The 20,344-nt window shown below is 49.9% G+C and overlaps 1 protein-coding gene across 4 annotated transcripts in view; it reads left to right on the forward strand.

Annotated features, from left to right (window-relative positions):
- Positions 1–7,861: 7,861 nt before the first annotated feature.
- The window catches only part of CSNK2A2 (casein kinase 2 alpha 2), a 29,964-nt gene continuing 17,481 nt past the window's right edge, over positions 7,862–20,344 (forward strand). For all 4 annotated transcript variants that reach the window (XR_007206312.1, XR_007206313.1, XM_048316444.1 and 1 more), the window contains exons 1-4: positions 7,862–8,004; positions 8,212–8,323; positions 19,123–19,224; positions 19,955–20,005. Coding sequence is in view for 2 of the 4 variants with exons in the window: in XM_048316444.1 (XP_048172401.1) it covers positions 7,901–8,004; positions 8,212–8,323; positions 19,123–19,224; positions 19,955–20,005 (369 nt within the window). In the remaining 2 variants the exon portion in view is untranslated. The remainder of the gene's footprint in view (positions 8,005–8,211; positions 8,324–19,122; positions 19,225–19,954; positions 20,006–20,344) is intronic.

The following is a 20,344-nucleotide window of genomic DNA, read 5'->3' on the forward strand; positions in this document are numbered from 1 at the left end:
ACTGTGTGCTTTGCTTTAGCTGTCTGCAGACCCAAAACTTGCCTTGTGCTGCAACCACATCTAGGCCAAAGGAATAAGGTTCGGGGGTGGGAGAGAGCTAGCAAATGGTTTTAAATACTGATGTGAGTTCTAGTGAGAGGAATCACGTGCAAAATAACACTCGAACTTCCCAGACATGAGATTAGCACTCCAGCATGCTGGTACTGGCATTGCTGGGTTGCCAGGTCCCCAGTGAATTAGTAGCTTGATTGCTTGCAGTTCCTGATCTTCCACCTATGCTGACAATCTGCTAACTCGGGCTCAGAGTAAATTTTGGATTTAGCTGGAAGTTTCAATGGTTAAAGGAGAGACCTTTAGCTGGCCTTTGAAGAAAATTTTTAGTTTTCCAGGACCTAGGACACAGTGGCTGGGAAACGAAGTTAGTTAAAGGAAAGTATGCCTGGAGAAAAGTGTCACTGTGGCAATTAGGCAAATATGGCTATGCCAGGCTCTGCCTCCCACTGCAAGAGACCCAGTACCCAACAGGCAGAGATGTCCAGGAAAATATCTGTCCCCTGCATTTTGGCCCTGACCAGCTTTCTGTCACAGACCATTAAGTCTGACCCTGTTCTGCAGTGCAAACCATTTCATTAATCATTGCATGCTCCATCAGTCACTCAGGTCTTCAGGCATCCTACAGCTTTGCAGGGGTTAGAACAGCCCAGATCCACAGGGATTAGGGATAGGTTACACAAGAAAATGTAGGGAACTTTCATATCCTCACACTGATGAGTTGGGATAGTTGGATGTAGGCAGGAATAAAGGCAGAAACTGGATGAGCCATTGGTCTGCATGACACCTCTTCCTTCTGTGTCAGAAGAATTTGTAGCACAGGTTATACTGTCACTTATACCAAGAATACTGCTTTGTGACTTCCAGCTATTGCTCTGGGGAAGGCAGTGGTGCCCCAGTTCAAGGCAGGGACTGGAGAAATGAGGAGACTTCTCTTTGTATACTCCTGATTCTCACTGCTTAGACTAAAGTGATGGGACCATCAGAAAAACAGATAAACAAAGCTGGAAAATTTTTACTTGGGACAGGTGTCCTGGCTGGCCAGCTCTGTTTTGCTCCACTTTGTGGGAACGGTGCCACAGACCAGTGGCCTGGCAGAAGCTGCAAATCTCAAGGCTTTCTTTCCCTTTTTAGATTGATTTTAACTTAAGTTTCCCTCCAAAATGAAGTCCATGAATTCCCACTAATATTGGATCCTTTATGCTTCCTCAACTACACCTCACTTGCTGTTGTACGGAGCCAATATAAGACATGATCATACAGATTTCCTCACTGTAACAGTCTGTCAAACTGTGATGATTTCTGGGTGCAAAACCTGTGGCCACCTCTAATCCTACCCACCTATCCTCTTCCAGCCTTTAAAAATAATTCCATACTCTTTCCATTCCCACAAGACCTGTAAATCTGGCAGCTCTTGGCTCTGTGGGAGGGAAAGACCCTTTCTGTGCTAGGCTGGTAAGATTTTAGCATTAATGGGGTTTTTAATTGTTTTATTATGAAGTACACAGACACAGAGCCCTTTGGCAAGGGCACCCTGTAGAAATAAATTGAGTCATCGTCCTTATAATAGAAAAGCTAATTCAGTATGGATCTGTCCTCCCGTTGAGGGCATGCACATCCCTTAGAGAATGGTTTTACCAACTGACCAGACTTCTGCTTGTAACCGCTGTTTGTTTTTCCTGACACATCCTACTGTCCTGCCTATGGAAATGGCTTATTGATGGCTGCTACAGTAATGTGTGGGATCAGCCTGCTCCTGGGCCCCCCTCTAACTGTGCTGGTCTACTTCCAGGACTACTGCATCATCCAGTGCTAGAAGGACTCGGCTTGGAGACTATTTGTCCTGCCCAGAACCTAATTGCCCTCTACTTTCTGCCTTCTTTTCTACACAAAACGTAGCAATACAACCCCAGGTTTGAAATACTCTTTTCCTTAATATGTGAGAGTCTACAGAGGCTGTAACACTTCCATCTGGGTACAGAGAGAAAAATGAAGAATTTCAGGTTGTTGTCTGTCCATAGTGAAGATGTGTTTGTCCTGGATCAGCTCTTTGTACCATTGTTATGACACTGGACAAAGACTTTCTCTTCTGCCTTGGCTTTCTTAATACCTTCTCTCTTTTGATTTGATGTCCTCTTCTTATTGGGAAGGAGGGATTTCATGTGCGATGGGACTAAAAGGAATTTTAAGGGTCCATTGATTCCAGTGTCCCTCAAAAGGTATTGAGTCACTTCACAAAATGTCTCTTGGTGCCCTCTCCATCACCAGGATGCTCCATGCAAACTCCAGGCAAACAGCTCCACTGGGCTGCCACAGGTCATGGGTGAGAACACCACGGATCACACCAGGGAACAGTGTCCAGCCACGGCTGCTGCAGGCAGCACCCTCGAGAGCCTCCATTTGTGTTTTGATAAAAAAGCAAGGCTCCCATCCAGAGGTGTATTCCAGGAGCTGGCTAAGTAAGCTGTACAGCAGATCTCCTGTGCAACACAGCCACACAGACCCAGGCCACCTTCTCTGAGGATGGCAAACACCAATGCCTCTGGGTGGTAGCTAGGTTTGCTCATGCGTGCTTGACATCTGCTGAAAGGAACTCAACCAAGACAAACATGCTGCTGGTACCTGACCCATCCAGGCTGTGCATGCTTTTGCCATGGGAGCCTCCGTTCCAGCTGCCGCCTCCAGCACAGAACCAACACCATCCATCACAGCACTGGAAGTCTTCCAGGATTACTCACAGGTGGTTCAAATTTTGTCTTGGAGTCAAAACTTGCCTTGAGATTTGTCTCCAAGGCAAGATTTGAACCATCTGTGAGTAATACTATGAGACTTGAAGGCACCAGTCACCAAAAGTTGTTTTCTTGCAGAATTCCTCAGCAAAGACAAGGTGCATCATTCCTGCCAGGCACCTGGCCAGGAGGGTTGTCACCAGGAGTCAGGACCTCCATGTTAAGGCCAGCAGCAAGGGGATCAGCATGGTCCGGAAACACAAGAGGAGAAGCACAAAATGCCAAGGAAATGACATAAGAACTTGTCTTTGCACAACAAGGAACTGGGCTTGGGGAAGGAAGCAGCCCTCAAACATCTCACTGCGCTTTGGTAACACAAGCTTTGCTCAAAGCCTCCACACTGGTGACATTGCAAGTACCACATGGCATTTGTTTCGTGGTAAATTGAATGGACGTGTCCTGAAGGCTGTGAGGGTTGTGCTGTACAGACTGGTTTGGCTGGGTTGGTGCTTTACTGTGGTTGATAGATTTTTATCAGATGCTTTTACTTGTTAAATTTTCCTTAGTTGTGGGAACAATCCAGCAAATAGTAAAAATGATGGAGCACCAGGAGACATGCAGCCAAGGAGATCATTTGTTTGGCTGGATCCCTTCCTGCACAAGGGAGGCTTTGTGCAAGCTCACAGAAGAGCCGTGTTCGTCTTGCTGTGGGCAGAACTGGCAGCAGGCTTCAGGCTTTGTCTCCACGCAGAGTCAGGCCAGCTTGGTTCTCCATGGGGCCGAAAACTCATTATTTCCGAGGTTATGGCCAGGCTGCTGGGAGGCTACAGTTCCTTGTGAGAAGTGCCTGTCTCCCAGCAGCGCTGGCAAGGAGGCAGCCGGGCCTTTGGACAAAGGAAGAGGTTTGTGCCGGTCTCAGAAAGGAATCCCATGCTGCCTGTGAGGGCTGCCATGGGGGTCACACTTCTTTGACAGTGCTAACCTCCTCGGAGACTTGCAAAACTGGGGGAACCCATAGCCTGTAGGTCAAGGACATGGGCTGGTCGTGGTTCCACCAACACGTGGTCTCCAAGGTGAACTGCTCTGGCAGAGGTACATATGCAGAACTGGAAACTGATGAAATTGCAGTACAAATGTAGAGGATTGGCTGGAGTGACAGGGGGTGTGACAGCAAAGGGACTGCCCTCCCGGGGGTCTCCTGGGGCGCACGTCACTCCTGCTCCTGCAGCACCAGCTCCCAGGAGCTGCTGATTAGGTGCTGCCCCCGGGCTCCTCCTCACCAGCTGTGCTAGACAGGACTCAGTCCAACAGCTGGGTGGTGAAGCCTCCACAGGGGTGTGGGCAAACACTGGCCCCCTGCTCACATCTGAGGTGCATCTGCACCACAGTGGGGGTTTCTCTGCCTGTGATGCTGCAATCTTCCTCTTACAGACTCTGCTTTGTCACAATCTGGATGTAAAACTGGGGGAACAGTAGCACCAGTCATGAAGGCAGCTGTCCCTGCAGGCATGCCTAGGAGCTTTGTGAGGGTGTGGAGGATCATTTTTAAGTATCCCTGCTGCCGGATCCAGAACAACAATGTTCTCTGACTTCTCCATGCTGGATGCTCAGGACCAATGGCACTGAGTAGCAGGTCTATTTAAATGTGCATGCCTCCTCCAAATATTGATGATGTGGCCAGTGATGCTTTGCCATAGCTTTTTTCAGATGAGGGATACAAGTCAATCTAATTATATAAACATGAAAAAAATCAATGCCCTGGCAAAGCCAGTCTTATTTCTGGCTAGAACATGTCAAAACTCATCTTCAAAATGCATCTTGAGTCATGACCACATCCAATTCATGGGAGGAACCACACTCCCCAGCCTTGTTGGGTGCAGGAATGAACACCCTTCATTGCAGGATCTTCATCACATACAGAACTTGATACCAGAAATTGAGTGGTTTGGGATGAAGAGAAGGGAACAGCATGCATATGGCATAGTCTGGAGGCTTTGCCTGCAAGGTGGGATGGGGATCCCACAAAAAAGCTCGACATGGGGACATGAATTAAAAGCTGTCTTCAAAGCAGTGCTTGTGTGTGTTGGCTGATTAAGACTGCAAAGAAAATTATAACCAGGTCTCCGCACCAGCCCATGGCTGTGATGCTTCAACCTGAGACAGGCAGTGTTTCAGTAGGATGGGGAGAGGCAGCTGAGTGACCCAGAAGAGCCATGATGGGATGGTGAATAAAGATGGCACTACTGGAGAGCCAAGAGGTTTTGCAGATGCAGGAATATGGGGTGCAGATTTTAAAGAGTTTATAGCTCTGTCCAGCCACACAAAGCTTTTCAAAGGTCAGCAGGATACCCAGTACATCTCTGCCAGAAGAGTTGTCCCTTGCTAAACACCAGACTCCAGAGATCTTGTCTTCAGACAAGGTGATGTTTTAATGGCTGAAAAAATATTTTCCCTGACTTTGCTCTGGGAAACAGCTGGGCTTTTACGGCCAGATTTGAAAATAATAATAATAACAACAACAATAGTAGTAGTAGTAAAAACAGCTCTCTAGCATTTCAGTGAAAGTAGGTAAAGCTTTGCAAACTTCCCGTAACTGCAAACAGGGCTTTTTGCTTTGTGAAGTGCTGGGCAGCATTAGAAGGCACAGGCAGCCGTGGTGCCCAGAGCTGGGCAGCCCAGGCACCAGCTGGAGGAGCTGGCAGCACACTGGCTCCAGGAATCAGCCTGGCAAGCCAGTTCAATAGCTTGCCTGTGTCCCACTGGAAAGCATCAAGGAAGATGTCACTAGTGATGAAATTGCTGACAACCCAGTGTACTCTACCAGGAAAACTATCCATCAGAAAAAAAAAATTGCCAACTCTATGCTTGAGCATCTCTGCCCAAACAGTAGCACCCTGTGGAAGGCAAATTCCCTTTCAACACAGGATTTTGCTGTGATCCCATGCAGAACCTACTGGGAGAGATGAACATCTCAGCTGTGTAGCAGGGCAGCTCCGGCCATCTCACCCCTCAAAACTGCCACCTGCACACCCCAGCATCGCGGCGCTGCTTTAACCAGTGACTCAGGCGTCAGCCTTTGCATATCTGCCATGAACTCCAGTTCATGCAGGGCCTGACTGCTTTGCTTCTGCATTTCTACATCTCCAGGTCCTAGGAGATGATGTTCATCTTCACTCTGCAGTCCTGGTAGGAAGGGCCAGTAAGTTGGACTCTGGATGGGGCAGCCTTCCTGAAGGACTCCTGATTTTCCTCTTGCTTTGTTAAGGCAGGTTTACTGGGAGTGGGTGTTACGTCTGCCTTTTCTCTCCAGGGCTAAGTGCCCTGGAAGAGCAAGCATCATGAACACATCCTCCTTGTTTTCCAAAGATCCTGTGAAAGTCTTGACTGGACTGCATTCAGACAAGACTCAAAGTATGAAATGATACAGTCTTCTTGGGTTTTCTCATCGTTCAGTCTCAGGCTCACTGGGTTTTGCAGCATCTGGTTGAATCCACATGCTTATCTTTCCAGGGATACTTTGGAGTCAAGGCTGATGTCCACCTGAGCCTAAGCTGATGTTTTGAGGCCAACCATGAGCAGCCCCAGAGTACAACTAAGCAACCCATGTCCTGAGCTGTGCTCTGTCACCTCAGGCTGGTGGCTGGTGCTGAGTTCTGGCTGCACCCAGCCCACAAGGGCTTGAGGAAAAGCTGGGGTTGGCAGCTCCCCTGGGACTCAGGGAGGTGATGTGGATTGAAAACTGGCCTAGAATGTGGTGATTAGCAGCACAAACTCTAGCTGGAGGCCAGTCATTAGCAGGGTATCCCTGAGGTCAAAACCACATCCATTTCTGTTGGGAAGCAGCTTTTCTGAAAAGGATCTGGGGGTCTTGGTGTGCGCCAAACTGAACATAAGCCACAGAGAAGACTAATGGTGTCCTGGGTTGCTTTAGTCAAGACATTGCCAGGAGGAGGAGAGAGGAGATACTTCCCCTGTGCTTAGCCATGGTGGGTCACCCCTAGAGCCTTGTGTCCAGTGCTGGGCTTCTCAGTGCCAGGGAAATAGGGACATGATGGGGAGAGGCCAGTGAAAGGACACGAAGGTGAATGAGGCACTGGAGAGAGGGTGCAAAGCAGAGGGAGCCGAGCTCTTCCCAGTAGTGCCCAGTGTCAGCACCTGAGGCCACAGGCACACACTGGAACACAGGAGGGCCCCTCTGAACTTCAGGGAACACTTTTTCATTGTGAATATGACCAAGCACTGGCACAGCTGGCCAGGGAGGTTGTGGAGGCTCCGTTCTCAGAGGTGTCCAGCAGCTATCTGAACATGGTCCTGGACAGCTGGCCCTGGGTGACCCTGCTGGAGCAGGGCTTGGACTAGATGACCTCTGGAGGTGCCTCACCTCAGCCAGCCATGGCTCTGAGTCCCTCCAGAGGAACATGGAGCCTTTTGTTCACCCCAGCTCCCACCTTGGGGCTGGCAAGAGGTGGTGGGGTGACAGGAATAACGAAGGAGTGTGACTGGAGGTGACAATGGGGTGACAGTGTAACTAGGGTGTGACCAGGCTACGGTGGGGTCGTGAGGGTGGCAGAGGTGACAGTGTCTGCAGCAGCGTGAGGGGGTGGCGAGGGTGTCAGGGTGTGGCGGCAGTGTGACAGGCCACGATGGTGCAGGCAGGAGGAAGCTGGGCGGGTGGCACGGCTGAAGAGGGGTGTCAGGGTGTGGCGAGGCGGTGACACGGGACAGGTAACAGGGCACGGGGAGGTCGGCGTGGCGGGACCCGGCGCCTGAAGGAAGGGCGCGATGGCGTGAGCAGCCGAGGGGCCGGACCTCCGCGCCGCCTGGGGGCGCTGCTCGGCGCCGGGCGGGCGCGGCGGCGGCGGCGCCGTTTCCGGGTTGGCTGCGCGGTGCTCGGGGCGGCCCCGCCTGCAGCCGCCGGCACCGGGCCCGGGCCTCGGCAGCTCCGCGGGCCCCGCGCCCGCCGCCCCCGGGCCGGCCCCGCCCCGCCCCGGTCCCGCTCCGGCCTGGCCCTGCCGCCCGCCGCCGCCGCCCTCCTGCGCGCCGCGCCCCGCCTCGCCGGCCTCCCGCGCCGGCCCCGCGCCCTCCTCTTCCTCCTCCTGCAGCCGCCGCCCGGCGCCGCCATGCCCGGCCCGGCCGCCGGCAGCCGGGCGCGGGTGTACGCGGAGGTGAACAGCCTGAGGAGCCGCGAGTACTGGGACTACGAGTCGCACGTCCCGAGCTGGGGGTAAAGCGCCGTGCGGGGACCCGCCCTCCGTCCCGCGGGAGGGCCGCAGCCCTGGGGAGGGGTTCCTGATCCCCCGCTCTCGTGCTGGGGTGTCCCCGGGGGGCTGCGGAGAGGGAGAGGCTGGGAGAGGACCCCCCTCCCCGGCCTGCTGCCCTGTTAGTTATCCACTCTTCCCCACCACCGCCTCTCTCCTCTTGGTGCCCGCAGCAATCAGGACGACTACCAGCTGGTTCGAAAGCTCGGCCGAGGGAAGTACAGCGAGGTCTTTGAGGCCATCAACATCACCAACAACGAGAGGGTCGTCGTGAAGATCCTCAAGGTGAGTATCCCGTTGATGATGTAGAGGCTTGTGATGTCTGGAAGCGAGAGGGAGAGGAGATGGATTGGCGGGGCCAAAGACTATTGGATCTCCTTCTTCATCCCAAAACTCCTGTTTTCTCGTTAAGGACATTGGGATGGTGTGTTTGGAAATGGATTTGGTGTCTTGCATGCTCTAGTGATGTTTTGATGTCTCCACCCCTCCTTGTCCAGCATAGCTCAGGGCTGAGTTCCTCTGGAGGGGGAGAGCTGTGAGTCCTGACATTTGAACAGCGTTGCGTGTTCTGCGTGTGTTTGGCAAATCGTATCTGGCAATGCCTGTGTAAAACAGTCCAGGGACTGCCATGTCAACAGGAATGTGAAGCCTGGAGGGGGGAATCTTTCTGTTAACCTCTAGACAGCCGGCACGTGGCCTTTTCAGAGCCAGGCTGCAAGGATGCTCAGCGGTCAAAAAAGCACCAACATTTTATATTCAGTCCTTTAGAGGATCAGATGTAGAAATGAATTTCATCACAGTCAGACTATAAACACTATGGAAACTTGAGGGGACTCAAGGAGGCCTTCCAAAGTTTGGCAGTGTTGGTGACCTGTGTGCTGGTGTGTTGACCCTGGTGGGGTCGGGCTGTGGGGACCTTTGAGCAGCATTGGGAGGTTGTAGTTCGGGATGGTTGTGCAGGGCATGTCTTACCATATTTGACACCAAAGCAACAGCTCACAGCGAGCTGTGGTAACTGTCGTAGCAGCATTCTGTGTTGGTGATCTGGGGGTAGGCAGGGGAGTTAAGACTGAAATGAAAGATTAGAGTTGCAGTATGTTTGGTTCTGGCTTGGCTGACACTTGTGGCTGTCACTTGTTGGACCAGCAACACTTGTCACTTGTTCCCCAAGAGCACGTGGGAGCCAGTGTCTGACCATGGGTGTCCTAAGAATTTGGGCACACATTCATCTGCAGTGTGCAGGGGGGTCTGGGCTTAACGTTCCCTTGCAGCCACTGAGAAGAGCAGCTTTCCAGGACATGCATCTCTCCAGGGCTGTAGCCTTAAGGTATTCGCTAGATCCACTCGCATAGCGGGTCTGGCTGTCTTTGCTGACGTTCCCATTCACCCACCGTGCCTGCTTCCTTGGGAGCTGCCTTAGCTTCCCAAAGAACTTGTCACGGTTTGTCCAGCCAGCACTCCTGGGAAAGGTATGATCTTCCATCTGCCTCTAGGAGGATGCACACAAACCCCAGCTTTGGCTGTGGGCAAGGAGGTGGCCAGGTGAGCTGTTTGGGAGAGCCTCTGTGGCTGAGCCTGACGTCAGGGCAGAGTGCTGAGGCTCACGTGTCCTTGCCAAGCCAGGTTCCTCTGGCATGGTGTTTGAACCTCCCGCTCCTTTGGACGCTTTTTATGGTTTGGGGTTTTGTCTTTTTTAAAGTAGATGCAGGCAGGGGTTTTTGCTGTGAGATAGTAGTCACAAGTGGCAAGTGCAGAGCTGGATTTTACGACAAGATGCCTTGTGGCTGGCCTGGGGAAACTGCACTTGTGCATGCTTCTCTGGAGCCCTTAATGGCCTCTTCAGGACTGCTGTGGTTTATTGAGATTCTAGGTCTTGTCCCACATAGAAAGGCACCACAAGGCTGAGAGGAGGCTGCAGGGAAAGTTGTCAGAAATCTTGCTCCTTGCCTCTTCCCAGCCCAAAGAGCCTCCCCTGGAGTGATGCTCTTCTCCCTGTGGCAGCTGAACTCTGTCACATCTAGGGAGCCTGTCAGCATTGGACAGTGAGTCAGCTGGCAAGAGTCATCTGAGGGCAGCTGGGTGCTCCTTCTCCTTGGGGCCTGAATGTGTTGCCTTAATGCCCTGCAAGCAGGAGACTGGATTGTCCCAGATTTGAAGCGGATGGTGTTGCCACTGGTTCCCCTGGCTCTACCCACTTGTATTAACATGCAGACAGCATTCCTGTGAGTGAGCAAGGAAAAGCAGAAGGTCCAGATAAATAAAGATGAACTTTCTCCTCAGTGGAAAGTGGGTCAGTGAAAAGGGAGTTTCAGAGCACCACGTTGTGTACATTATGAAAACCTGTGAAGTGTGGCAATAACATCACTCTGATCTGTGGAAAGTGCCTCTGGTTTCCTGTAACTAGACTCAAAACTTAATTGCAAGTGTAATTGCATGTATCTACAGTGGAGCCTTAGCAAAAGGTCTGGGTGTCTCTGTTCCTCATAACTAGGGAGGAATTTGGATCCTGTGAGGTGAGAAATGGAACCAAAAGTCTTCAGGTTTTTGTGTGGTGCAGGGATGGGACAAAAGGAAATACTGCGGCTGGGCAATGGATGCAGCTGTTGAGCACAGTTGCTCCTTTCTCATTAACGTTTTCTGAGGGGACAGTTTATGTTAGGTGTTAGAGTGAGTTTTAGCAGGAATCACTTTTTTAATATCTCAGCTTCATGGGAAGTCACTGGTGTGTCTTCTTAGCCTTTGCTCTTTGAAGCAGCTTGTCCTTACTGAGCTCAAGCTAGCACAAAGCAAGTACTTCCCCTGCTTTGGTGTGGTGCTACCTGAACATCTTGTACCCTCCTCCACAGAGGTCAGGAAATTTTATCACCCTTTGTCTGATGCAGAACTGAGCCACAGAGATTTCCTGTGTGCCTTTGGGCAAGTCCCTTAGCCTCAACAAAGCTGAAACTAGAGCATAGGTCCTGGTTTAGTGCTGCATGAGGGAGATAACTGCTGTTCCTCTATGGGCAGCCACTCGCCTGGCTTGTTTGTAAGTGCCCCATGAAGACTTTAGCATTGGACAATGCCAGGGAGCACATGGCTCCAGTTGGTACCACAGTGCCCCTGGCCTTTTGCACTTCCATAAAACAAGGTGTCCTGTTTCCCTGGCCAGTACTCAGCATTTCCTTTCAGTTCTGCTACCCCAAGTGCAGGACCAGGCATAATCCTGCGGGAAAATGGAATGCTGCTAGTTGTGGTCATAATGTGTATTAGCAAAGAGAATTAAGATCATGCAAATGACTATGACATTACCATTTCCTGTATCAAGTGCCTTACAAATATGATGCTCTTAATGTCACTTTTCCTGGGAAAATTCTGCAGCTCTTTTTTAAAAAGGCAAATGAAGCGAATAGGCTGCACTCACTCCACTGCAGCAGGACATCAGGATGCACTGCATAGGATGGTGTATGCAAAGCAGTGGGGCAGGAGCCTGGTTTGCCACACTGGCATCCCATGCCAGACATCCTCCAGAAGCTTTTATCTTGAGCAATGAGGCAGAGGAAAACTCCCCACCTTTTCAATCTATTCAGGGAGCAAAGGGCGAGAAGGATCTGAAGCGTGGAGACACTGCGCTGTACCGACCTTCCCACCCCTCATGTTAGTAGGGCATGGAGTTAGCCAGCAGCTGTGCTCCCACAGTCCCTTGCTGGTGTTGGAGGCTCTTGTGGGCTTTTTGATCTGGCTGGCCTGGGTACAGCTGTGGCCCTGCTTCCTGCCTGCCTTGGGGCAGCCCACACCAGGAAGGGGGTGTGTGAACATGTTCTGTATGTGCTTTCGTGTCTTGCTTAAATCTGATGCTAAGGTTTGACTCCCAGGATGAGGTCTGACATTCCTCAGCATGTACAAAGGAAGTTTAAGACATCCTTGTTTCCAGTGAGTCGTGTGTTGTCTACATCCAATGCAGGTATCTGAAGCACAGCTCTGCTCTTCCATATCTTACCACATAGAGGTTTTTGATGGAGCACTGAGGTCAGTCTGTGCTGTCTCTTTGATGAACTTCTCCTCTTGTTTTTCTGCTAATGCAGCTCCAAAATGTCTCCCAGCATGCCTTTAAAGTGAATCCTCTGTTCTGGAGTAACAGTGTTCCTGGAGGATGTGAACAGTGTTGCAAGTTGTCACTCTAAAAGCCGAAGGCTAACTTTCCACATTGCTTGTAACTGCTACAGGTGATGCTTCACCTCCCAGTCTCCTGTACTGCCTCCATCCCAGTGTGCACTCTGGGTGGAGATAACAGCATCCATGTTGGCAGGTCTCTACAGAAATCAGGAGTTGTCCTGCTTTCCTGATGCACCTGTGTGTTCATGTGTGCTCTACTTGCCTGTGAAGCATTAAACCCATCAAAAAGAGGCTCTTTTGTCTCCTTGTGTGGTTACTCTGCATAGGCACAACATGGGTGGAGGTAGGGGAAGAATGCAGATAGAAGGAGAGGGACCAGTAAAATGGAGGTCCTGCAGCAGTGATGAAATAGCCCTTTTCTCATTTGGTGGCTTTTGTCCCTCTGTGCTGAGTCCATGCACTGGAAATTTCAACCATGTACGTGGTTTCACAAGTGCATTCTTGTTTGTTTGTCTTTGATTTTCCTCTGTTCCCCCATTTGGGCTGTGTGAACCCTCCAGAGCTGCTGTTCATACCAGGCACTCCTGGAAGGTCCTGCCAGTGTTGAACTCAAGTTATCACTGTAGTAACTAGAGAATGGAGTTGGGATGGTAGCTCTGGTAAGTTTTCTTCTGTCTCTAAAAGCTTTAGAGCCCACATACATCAGCGTGTTCTAGATGGGGGCTGAAATGACTCCCATGCTGGCAGCAGAAGGATTGCACAGGGAAATAGGATTGGATGCTATTGGTCCCTCAGGCTGGAGCTTTTGACTGCATCAGTGACCTTCCACCAAAGCCATTCAATGCCTGCTCCTGGTAGCTCTCTGTCTCTTGCTCCTCCTGTGTTTGCATGCACTGAATCAGCTCCCCTTGGTCCACTTCCTCCTCTGGCAGTCTTGAAATGAGCCCTTTTGCAAGAGAGCCGGGTACACAGCTCTTCTCTTTTGAACACCACTTGCCCACAATGAGCTTGGCAGAGCTGGCTGCTGGAGTCCAGCCTTGTGTGAGCTGAGACCAACTGGGACAGTACTGGGTGTCTCACAGGGGCCTGGAGATGCAGCTGGTGACTCTCGTGGTGGTGGTGGTGTAGCACCAAGGAGCTGATGAGCTGCAAAGCTGCAGTTTGTGCATGGAGAAGGGTGAGATACAGCACTGTGTCTGTTCGCAGGGGCCTGAAGGAATGATTCCCATCTCATGGAATGGTGGTGGAGGAGATCAGGACTTGGTCCTCATGCGTCTCCCTTTTAGTTGGCTGCAGAATTCTTGATGTATCATGGGCAGTTCTGAAGCCCTTGGAGGGCTGTTGCAGGGTGTGCCATGTTGGAAGGAAAAGGATTCTGAAGGAAAGAATGAAACTGCCTTCAGAACACATGCTGGGATATTCTACCAAACTTAAGCATATTTTATTTAACTAAAAAAGCAATAGTACTTTAGTATTTTCAAGGTATGTTTTTCCCCCCTCTCTTCTAAAGTTCAAGAGCTTCTCACAAAAGTTTGAATTCCCACAATGGAAGTGGTAAAATGCAAACAACCAGCAGAATGTTAACACAAGTGGGCTCCTTGATTTTGTAGCTCTTTGGAATACGATTATTTGGTTTCCCAGCTGATGTCTGGCAAAATAAGCAGAGCTGCTCTGAAGCCAATTTTCCTATTGAGCAATTGGCGTCGGGCTTTATAGGCCGATTATTGTGATCCTTTCGATAATACTTGAGAGAGACAAATGAGCTTCTAGTGCCAGCTTTTAAATGTTTAAAGCCTGTGATAGGGATGCTGCTCGAGCCTTTTGCTAGTCCTGCACGCTGTGTGTTCAGATCTCCCTGCTTGTTCACTGGAAGCATCGTTGTATTTCCAGGCTATTCAGGCTTGGTGAGCAAAGAATTGATTGTTTTTTATGGGATGGTGGAATACATTACTTTAGTTTCTCATGGATTTGTATCTTTTGACTGCTAAACCTTCTTCCCTGCTGTGCTAGCCCCGGTTTTGTTTCAGAGCACCTGCTGGGCAAAACCCAGCACCTTCTGGGATTCCTTCAGAGCAGCACGTGTGCTCCTCAGCTGGCAGTGTGTGTGTGCTGCTGGGCTGCCTGCTCTGGGCTAATGTAAAATGATTTTTATGCTTTGGACTTAACTCGTATTTCACATGCCTTCCTGGTCACTGCTTTTCTTTCACAGTGTGAAAATGCATAGAGAACTCTGGATAACAAATCTAATTTCTCTCTTTGCTTGAACTCAAGCAATGGGCCTCCAGGTTGTTGGGGAAGGCTGCAACTGGAGCATCTGACAGACAAGTATACTCCCTTTGCTTTAGAAACCAAGCAAAAAATATGTTTAAACAGGCAGCCATTTATTCGTTCAAGACAGGAAGTGATGGTTGCAGTCTTTTATTTAAAGGTTTATTTTAGCAAACAATGTTAATTCTCCCAGCTGGTGTTTGCTGCAGCTGGACTCCTTCCTTGCTTACAAGTTCACATGATCTTGTGGAAAATGACCCAGGATCTGTTCTCTTGGTCACAAAGAGGTGTTTCCTTCTGGATCTACCTGACTGCAAAGCTTATCCTGTGCCATTTTTCACCTCTGCAGAGGGATAGCATTGCATGATGCTCCCCAGTCTTTGGGCAAAGAGAGCTGGGATAGCTCTAGCCACTTTCACTGCCTCTTCTGCCTGACTTTCAAGTGGATTGAAACACTCTTATCCATTTGGCTGGTAGGGTGGGAAACCTGCAGCAAAGGATAGGTGGCTGGGGACAGTCAAGTGAGAGCTGCTGGGTCCAGCAGAGACCATCCTCCTGTGGCTGGAGGTCACCTTGTCCCTCTGCTCTGGGCCCTCAGCATAGTGGACAGCTGTGAGCTGCATGTTTTGTCTCCACAATCTGCAGCCACCTCACTTCCAGTTTGCCTGAGGAAGGAAGCAATTTTCTGGGAAACTGGAAAACTGGCTTGTGCTAGACAGTAATGTTGTTCTAAGGGTACTGCTGCAGTTGAAGTAATTAAACCCCTCCCAGTGTAGACACGGTTAAACTGAGACATGTCTTTTAGCCTGGTTTCCTATGGAAACGAGTCTTATGCAATCCTGCTGTCTGTCAGCCTTTCTCCCCCTCCTCCCCCCCAGTAGATTTTGCACTGGTTGGCCAATTTCAACCAAATGCGACAGAAGTCTCCAAGCTGTCAAGTTTGTACAGATTTCATGGAAAGAGGTGTTTGCATAGAGCAGAGGGACTGTGTTGGAGCCCCTTTCAGAGGAAAAGGCTTTGACCCATACTGGTCACTGGAGAATCCCAACATGGAGGAAAGCTTTGAAATGCCTCTGGCATTGGGAACAGATGGAGTTGGAGGCTGTACCTGTGTAAAATGTTGCCTTGCAAACACAGGCAGATCAAACTCAGGAGCAGTTAATTTTGTCGAGGTGCCTGCTCCTTTCCTCTGCTGGAAACCTCCCTCCCAGCGCATGAGGACTGGCCTGTATAGGAAGCACAACCTGAAATGCTGCTGTTCATAGCCTGGTTTAATAAAATAGCTTTAAATGAGTATTGTTAAAAATACTCTGGCTGCAAGGGCTGGTGCTTTAGAAGCTATCCCTGCTGGGAGAAGCAGATGGTTGGAGGCCATAATAGCTTCAGTTCACATTTAATCCATGTGTGTTTGGAGTCAACATCCTTGGAGAGACAGATCGGGTGACTCTGAGAGACAGTTGTATCAACCCAGACTTAATCCCGGTGTGTGGCTGATGCGCTGCTGCTGGCCTGTGGTTTCAGCAGTACTGGGCTCTGGGACATGAGGGAAGTTGGCAGAGTTTCTCTGGTTTGAACAGTTACCCCCAATGCAGTGCTGGTCGTGTGCTGGAGTGGTTTGCACCAAGGTGTTCGACTTGCCAGATTCAAGAGCTTGGGCTTGGAACCGGTTACTGGGCAAAAACTGAGCCCCAGTGATGTGCTCTTGGATAGTGCATGGTGTTTGCAGCTGTGGCTGGAGCAGTGCTGTGGGACACGTGAGTAGGAGGTGGTGTGAGGCTGGGTAGGTGAAAGCTGTGCGGGATGGGGTGCAGGCCAGCAGTCACCCCTGTTTTCTTCTGCAAATCTGAAATGGGGAAACTGTTTCCCCACATTGCTCTCTCTGAGGACACTCCTCGGCAATAGCTTTTCCTCTACAATGACTTCAGCCCGTGGCATTTCTTTTGCCTCATCCTTGTTTACCTAGTGGTGGAAAACCCCACTCTGAGCGCTGGCTGCATGCAGGGAGAGCGTCTGAGGATCCACTGCTTACAGCCCTGCACTGAGCAGGGCTTTCAGTCCCTTGCCCTGCCTGGACTGGAGGCCTGGGGGCCCTCGTCCCAGCTCACAGCTGATGTGGACATGGTGTGGACAGCCTGGCCAGAGCTCTGCAGTCCTGCAGGTTAGCAGGAAAAAGTGCAAACAGCAAGTGGCTTTTAACTCTCCTTCTTGCTGGAACAGTATTCACCAGAGTGTCTTCATTGGTGATGTCAGGCATGCTGCTGGTGGTGATTACCTGCAGGCATTTCAGTGAAAAAAGACCAACTTTCTTCTCTCCTTTTTTCTAAAAGCCACTGAATTTGTCTGCTCTAGTGTTTTAGTAAGTGTGTGGTGGGTAAGGATAGATTTCTGATGGAGATAACATAGAGCATCATTTTCCCATCCTGATGAAGGTGAAAGAAACATGTGGAAGTGACTGGAAGACAACAACTTCTGCTCCAGTGAGAGCAGTGGTTGCTATGACAGGAGAAAAGGAACTCTCAGAGGGATATCCTCCCCTACCTAGCTAATGCAAAAGGCCCCTGAAATAACTACATTACGAAGGAAAAGGTGTTTCAAAGTGGGCTTTGGGTCCTCTTGGCTGTGTTCAGGCACTTTCAGCTCCCAATCAGGTGCAAGTGTTGCAGCAGAGAGGCTGTAAGGCATGTTTGTTGTAGCCAGGCAGTTCAGGGAGCACCTTCAGGATGTCAGTTCCTCAATTCCTCTTTGAAGTTCCTTGGAAAACAACTTGTGTGTGCATCTGCCTCATTGGACAAGCAGAGTAACCAAATTACATCCTCTAATTCCATCTTGGCCTTCTGGTAAGATCTGTGCATGTGGGTGACACAAGGGCGGTGTCCGTCTCCATGCTGACATAAATTAAATTAGTCCCTAATGAAACATCCTACTCTCAGGTTCAAAAACGTAGCCCTCACTTCTCCAGGTTTACATGCCCCAGCTCTGGCTGGTTCTCCCTTTCTGTCCGAGCTCCCAGGAGCTCCAGCGTTGTCTGGGTACTGCCCTGGGGCTGTTGGTCACCCACTCCCCAGCAAGCCCTGCCCCGCATCGCTCCAGTTCTGACAGCTGCGGTGGCCTTGCTGCCCTTTTCCACTGTGGCTTTATGAGGGGCTGACGCTCCCTGTGCTGGCATTGGTGTTATTTTTGGCACTTTGCTTCAGGCTGAGATTCTCATCTTTTGGCTTTAAAGTCTAGCTCATGCCTTTTAACTTGCAAGAGGAGAAGAGCAGGATTTGAATCTGAAGGTTTCAGCCACCTGAAGAGCCTTGAAAGACAGCATATTTTATCACTTACATAAATGCCATATTTTCCCATTATATAAAACCTTCTGTTCCTTCTCCTGTCTGCTCGTACATTTCTGCCAGGGGTCTGAAAACAGGGATTGCCTTGGATTTGCCTGTAAGGGGAGTATGAGTTGTCCCATCAGCACTCTGTGGCCATCATAGAAGTGGGAGGCTGTGGCAGAGTTGAGGTGGTGAGCGTGAGCTGTTGAGCTCCTGTGGCTCCTTGTCCTTCACACAGACATCTGCTAATGTGTCTTACTTTGGGAAGGTGCCTCATACCTTTGCCATTCCTCATCACACCCCTCCACACACACCAGACTCAGTGACAGATGATGAATGCTTTAGAAAGCTAAAAGTCTAGAGAGGAGTGTTTTCACCAGCAGCCTCAGAGATGGGGCAAGGGCTTTACCAGTTCCTGCAAGATGTCTCTGCAGTTCTTTTTAGTGGTACTGATGGGTCAAGAGGGGATATTCCAGCTATGGAATGAAAGACTGCTAGACTTGGTGACTTGCAGCTGGTGCTGCCCACACTCGTCACTAGCCAAGGCTCATTAAAACAGTCTCACCTCTTATCTGCTCTGAACTGCCTTTCCTTTCCAGCAGGCACAGAGGTAGGGTTATCCTGGGAGTGGATGAGTTACAGAAACGATCATTTACATTGAAGTGAACCACTGGATCAGCAGAGTGTAAAAGCCAATCCAGGCTCTGAGCCTCTGCCTTGGAAGCAGCTGTTCTTTGTCACTCTCTGCAGGGTGATGTCCAGAGAAAAGCTTACTTTGCAAAGAGGGCTCCTGAGAATGAGCAGATTAGAGGAGGAGTCAAAACTGTTTAAAATGTCTGTAGGCTTTAAAAATAATCATGGTTATGGATGCAGTGACATTCAGTGCAATTGGCTCTGTGCATTTGAGGTGGTTGCAGACAAGGCACAGCAGTGTCTGAGCTTAAAAGCGATCTAGGTGTTGGAGACTCTCAGGTTATCATTTCATGGGATTAAAGTACTCGTTGGGAAACAGGTTGAAAAGTGAAAAACTGGTTAGTGCTGGTAAACAAAAGCAGAGATAGGTCCACCATGCTTGTCCTGTCCATTCATGCACAACATGAATCAGTGTGCTGAGGTTACCACAGAGCAGTCCAAGGCACTTTTAACCACAGGTACTGGAGTCACAGTTATGTTTGTCTGGAGTGGTTTGATTGTTCCCCTGATGCATGGAAAGGTTTCATGGATGAGAGGGAAATCCTAGTTCATGCAAGGTGTCTGTCTCCTCTTTGGTACTAAAAATGTTCCCATATGAGGGTGGGAGCAGAGAGAGGAGGGGAGATGATGTGTTCCTGTCAAAATCAGTGGCAGAAATCAGTGTTAATTTCTGAAAGGACTCTCACTTCTGATTTCTTTTGTCTATTTAAGCCAGTGAAGAAAAAGAAGATAAAACGCGAGGTTAAGATTCTGGAGAATCTACGTGGTGGCACCAACATCATTAATCTGATTGACACTGTCAAGGATCCGGTGGTAGGTGCCTGTGTCGGGGGGGTGTGCTGGGATTGCCTTCCCGCTGGCTGCAGGCACAGGCTGGTTGGTTTGGAAGGGCTCCTCTTCCTTTCCATGTTCCCCAGACTCTTCAACATCCCTTCTATGTTTTCCGTGTGTTGCCACGGCTGATGGGGGAAAAGTTTTGAAGTCCTACAAATTTTTCATAAGAAAGTAGAGCCTGTAGCCTTCTAGTTTGTCTGGCATCTGGAACCTAAGTACCAGCCAGGGCAACTGGATATTAAGCACTTTAATCCTTCTGGTTGCTGTCCTTCCTATCCAGTGACCAGCAGTTATGTCATGGTCAGCACTGCCACGATTACCCCGTTCTCGGGCAGTTTTCTCTGATGGGCAGCCTGAGGGTTGTGACTCCCAGCCTGCTGGCAGCCCTGGAGACAAAATGCTGCTGCAGTGGTGGCAGTCCTGGCTGACCTTCCTCCTTTAAGGAAGGCTGGGAGGCCTTAGCTCCTAGTGACAAATTTTGCCTATCCCAGTGCTCTCTCTGTTCCATGGCATGGGGGAACAGTGCTGGCCAAAATGCCGAGTTGGTGCTCAGTGTGTAGGGTGTGAGCAGGGCTGCACTTCCCATGTCCTGCTCCCATCCTGCTCTCTCTTGTGAAGGCTGGGCAGGAAGCAAAGGCTTTCTCAGGTCTCTTGGAGCCAAAGAAAGGTCAAGTGGGTGTTTTAAACCATTACTTTCTCTCTCTTGCAGTCAAAGACCCCTGCTCTGGTGTTTGAGTACATCAATAACACAGATTTTAAGGTGAGTTTGCCTGAGTGTGGAGGAGGGAGGCTTCCCATTTCTGTAAAGTGCTGTGATTTTCAGATAATCATCAAGAACTATGGGGATTTAGAATTTTCACAATTGTCAGCTTCACTTGGCTTTTTCCATGTAAATCAGAAACCTGTTAATGGGCTTTAGATAAAAAGGAATAAAAGGTTTGTGTGCTGAATGTCCCAACTCTAAGGAGCAAGGTCAACAAGTTAGATATTCTTACTCTCCTCTCAATTTAGTAATCACTGCTGTGCTATATATTCAGCCCAAGTTAATCCCTGAGTGGTGGTGCTCTGTTTACAGCAGTGCAGTTGATGGAGCTGGTGA

This window comes from Corvus hawaiiensis, chromosome 12, assembly GCF_020740725.1.
Source record: "Corvus hawaiiensis isolate bCorHaw1 chromosome 12, bCorHaw1.pri.cur, whole genome shotgun sequence".
Lineage (NCBI taxonomy): Eukaryota > Metazoa > Chordata > Aves > Passeriformes > Corvidae > Corvus > Corvus hawaiiensis.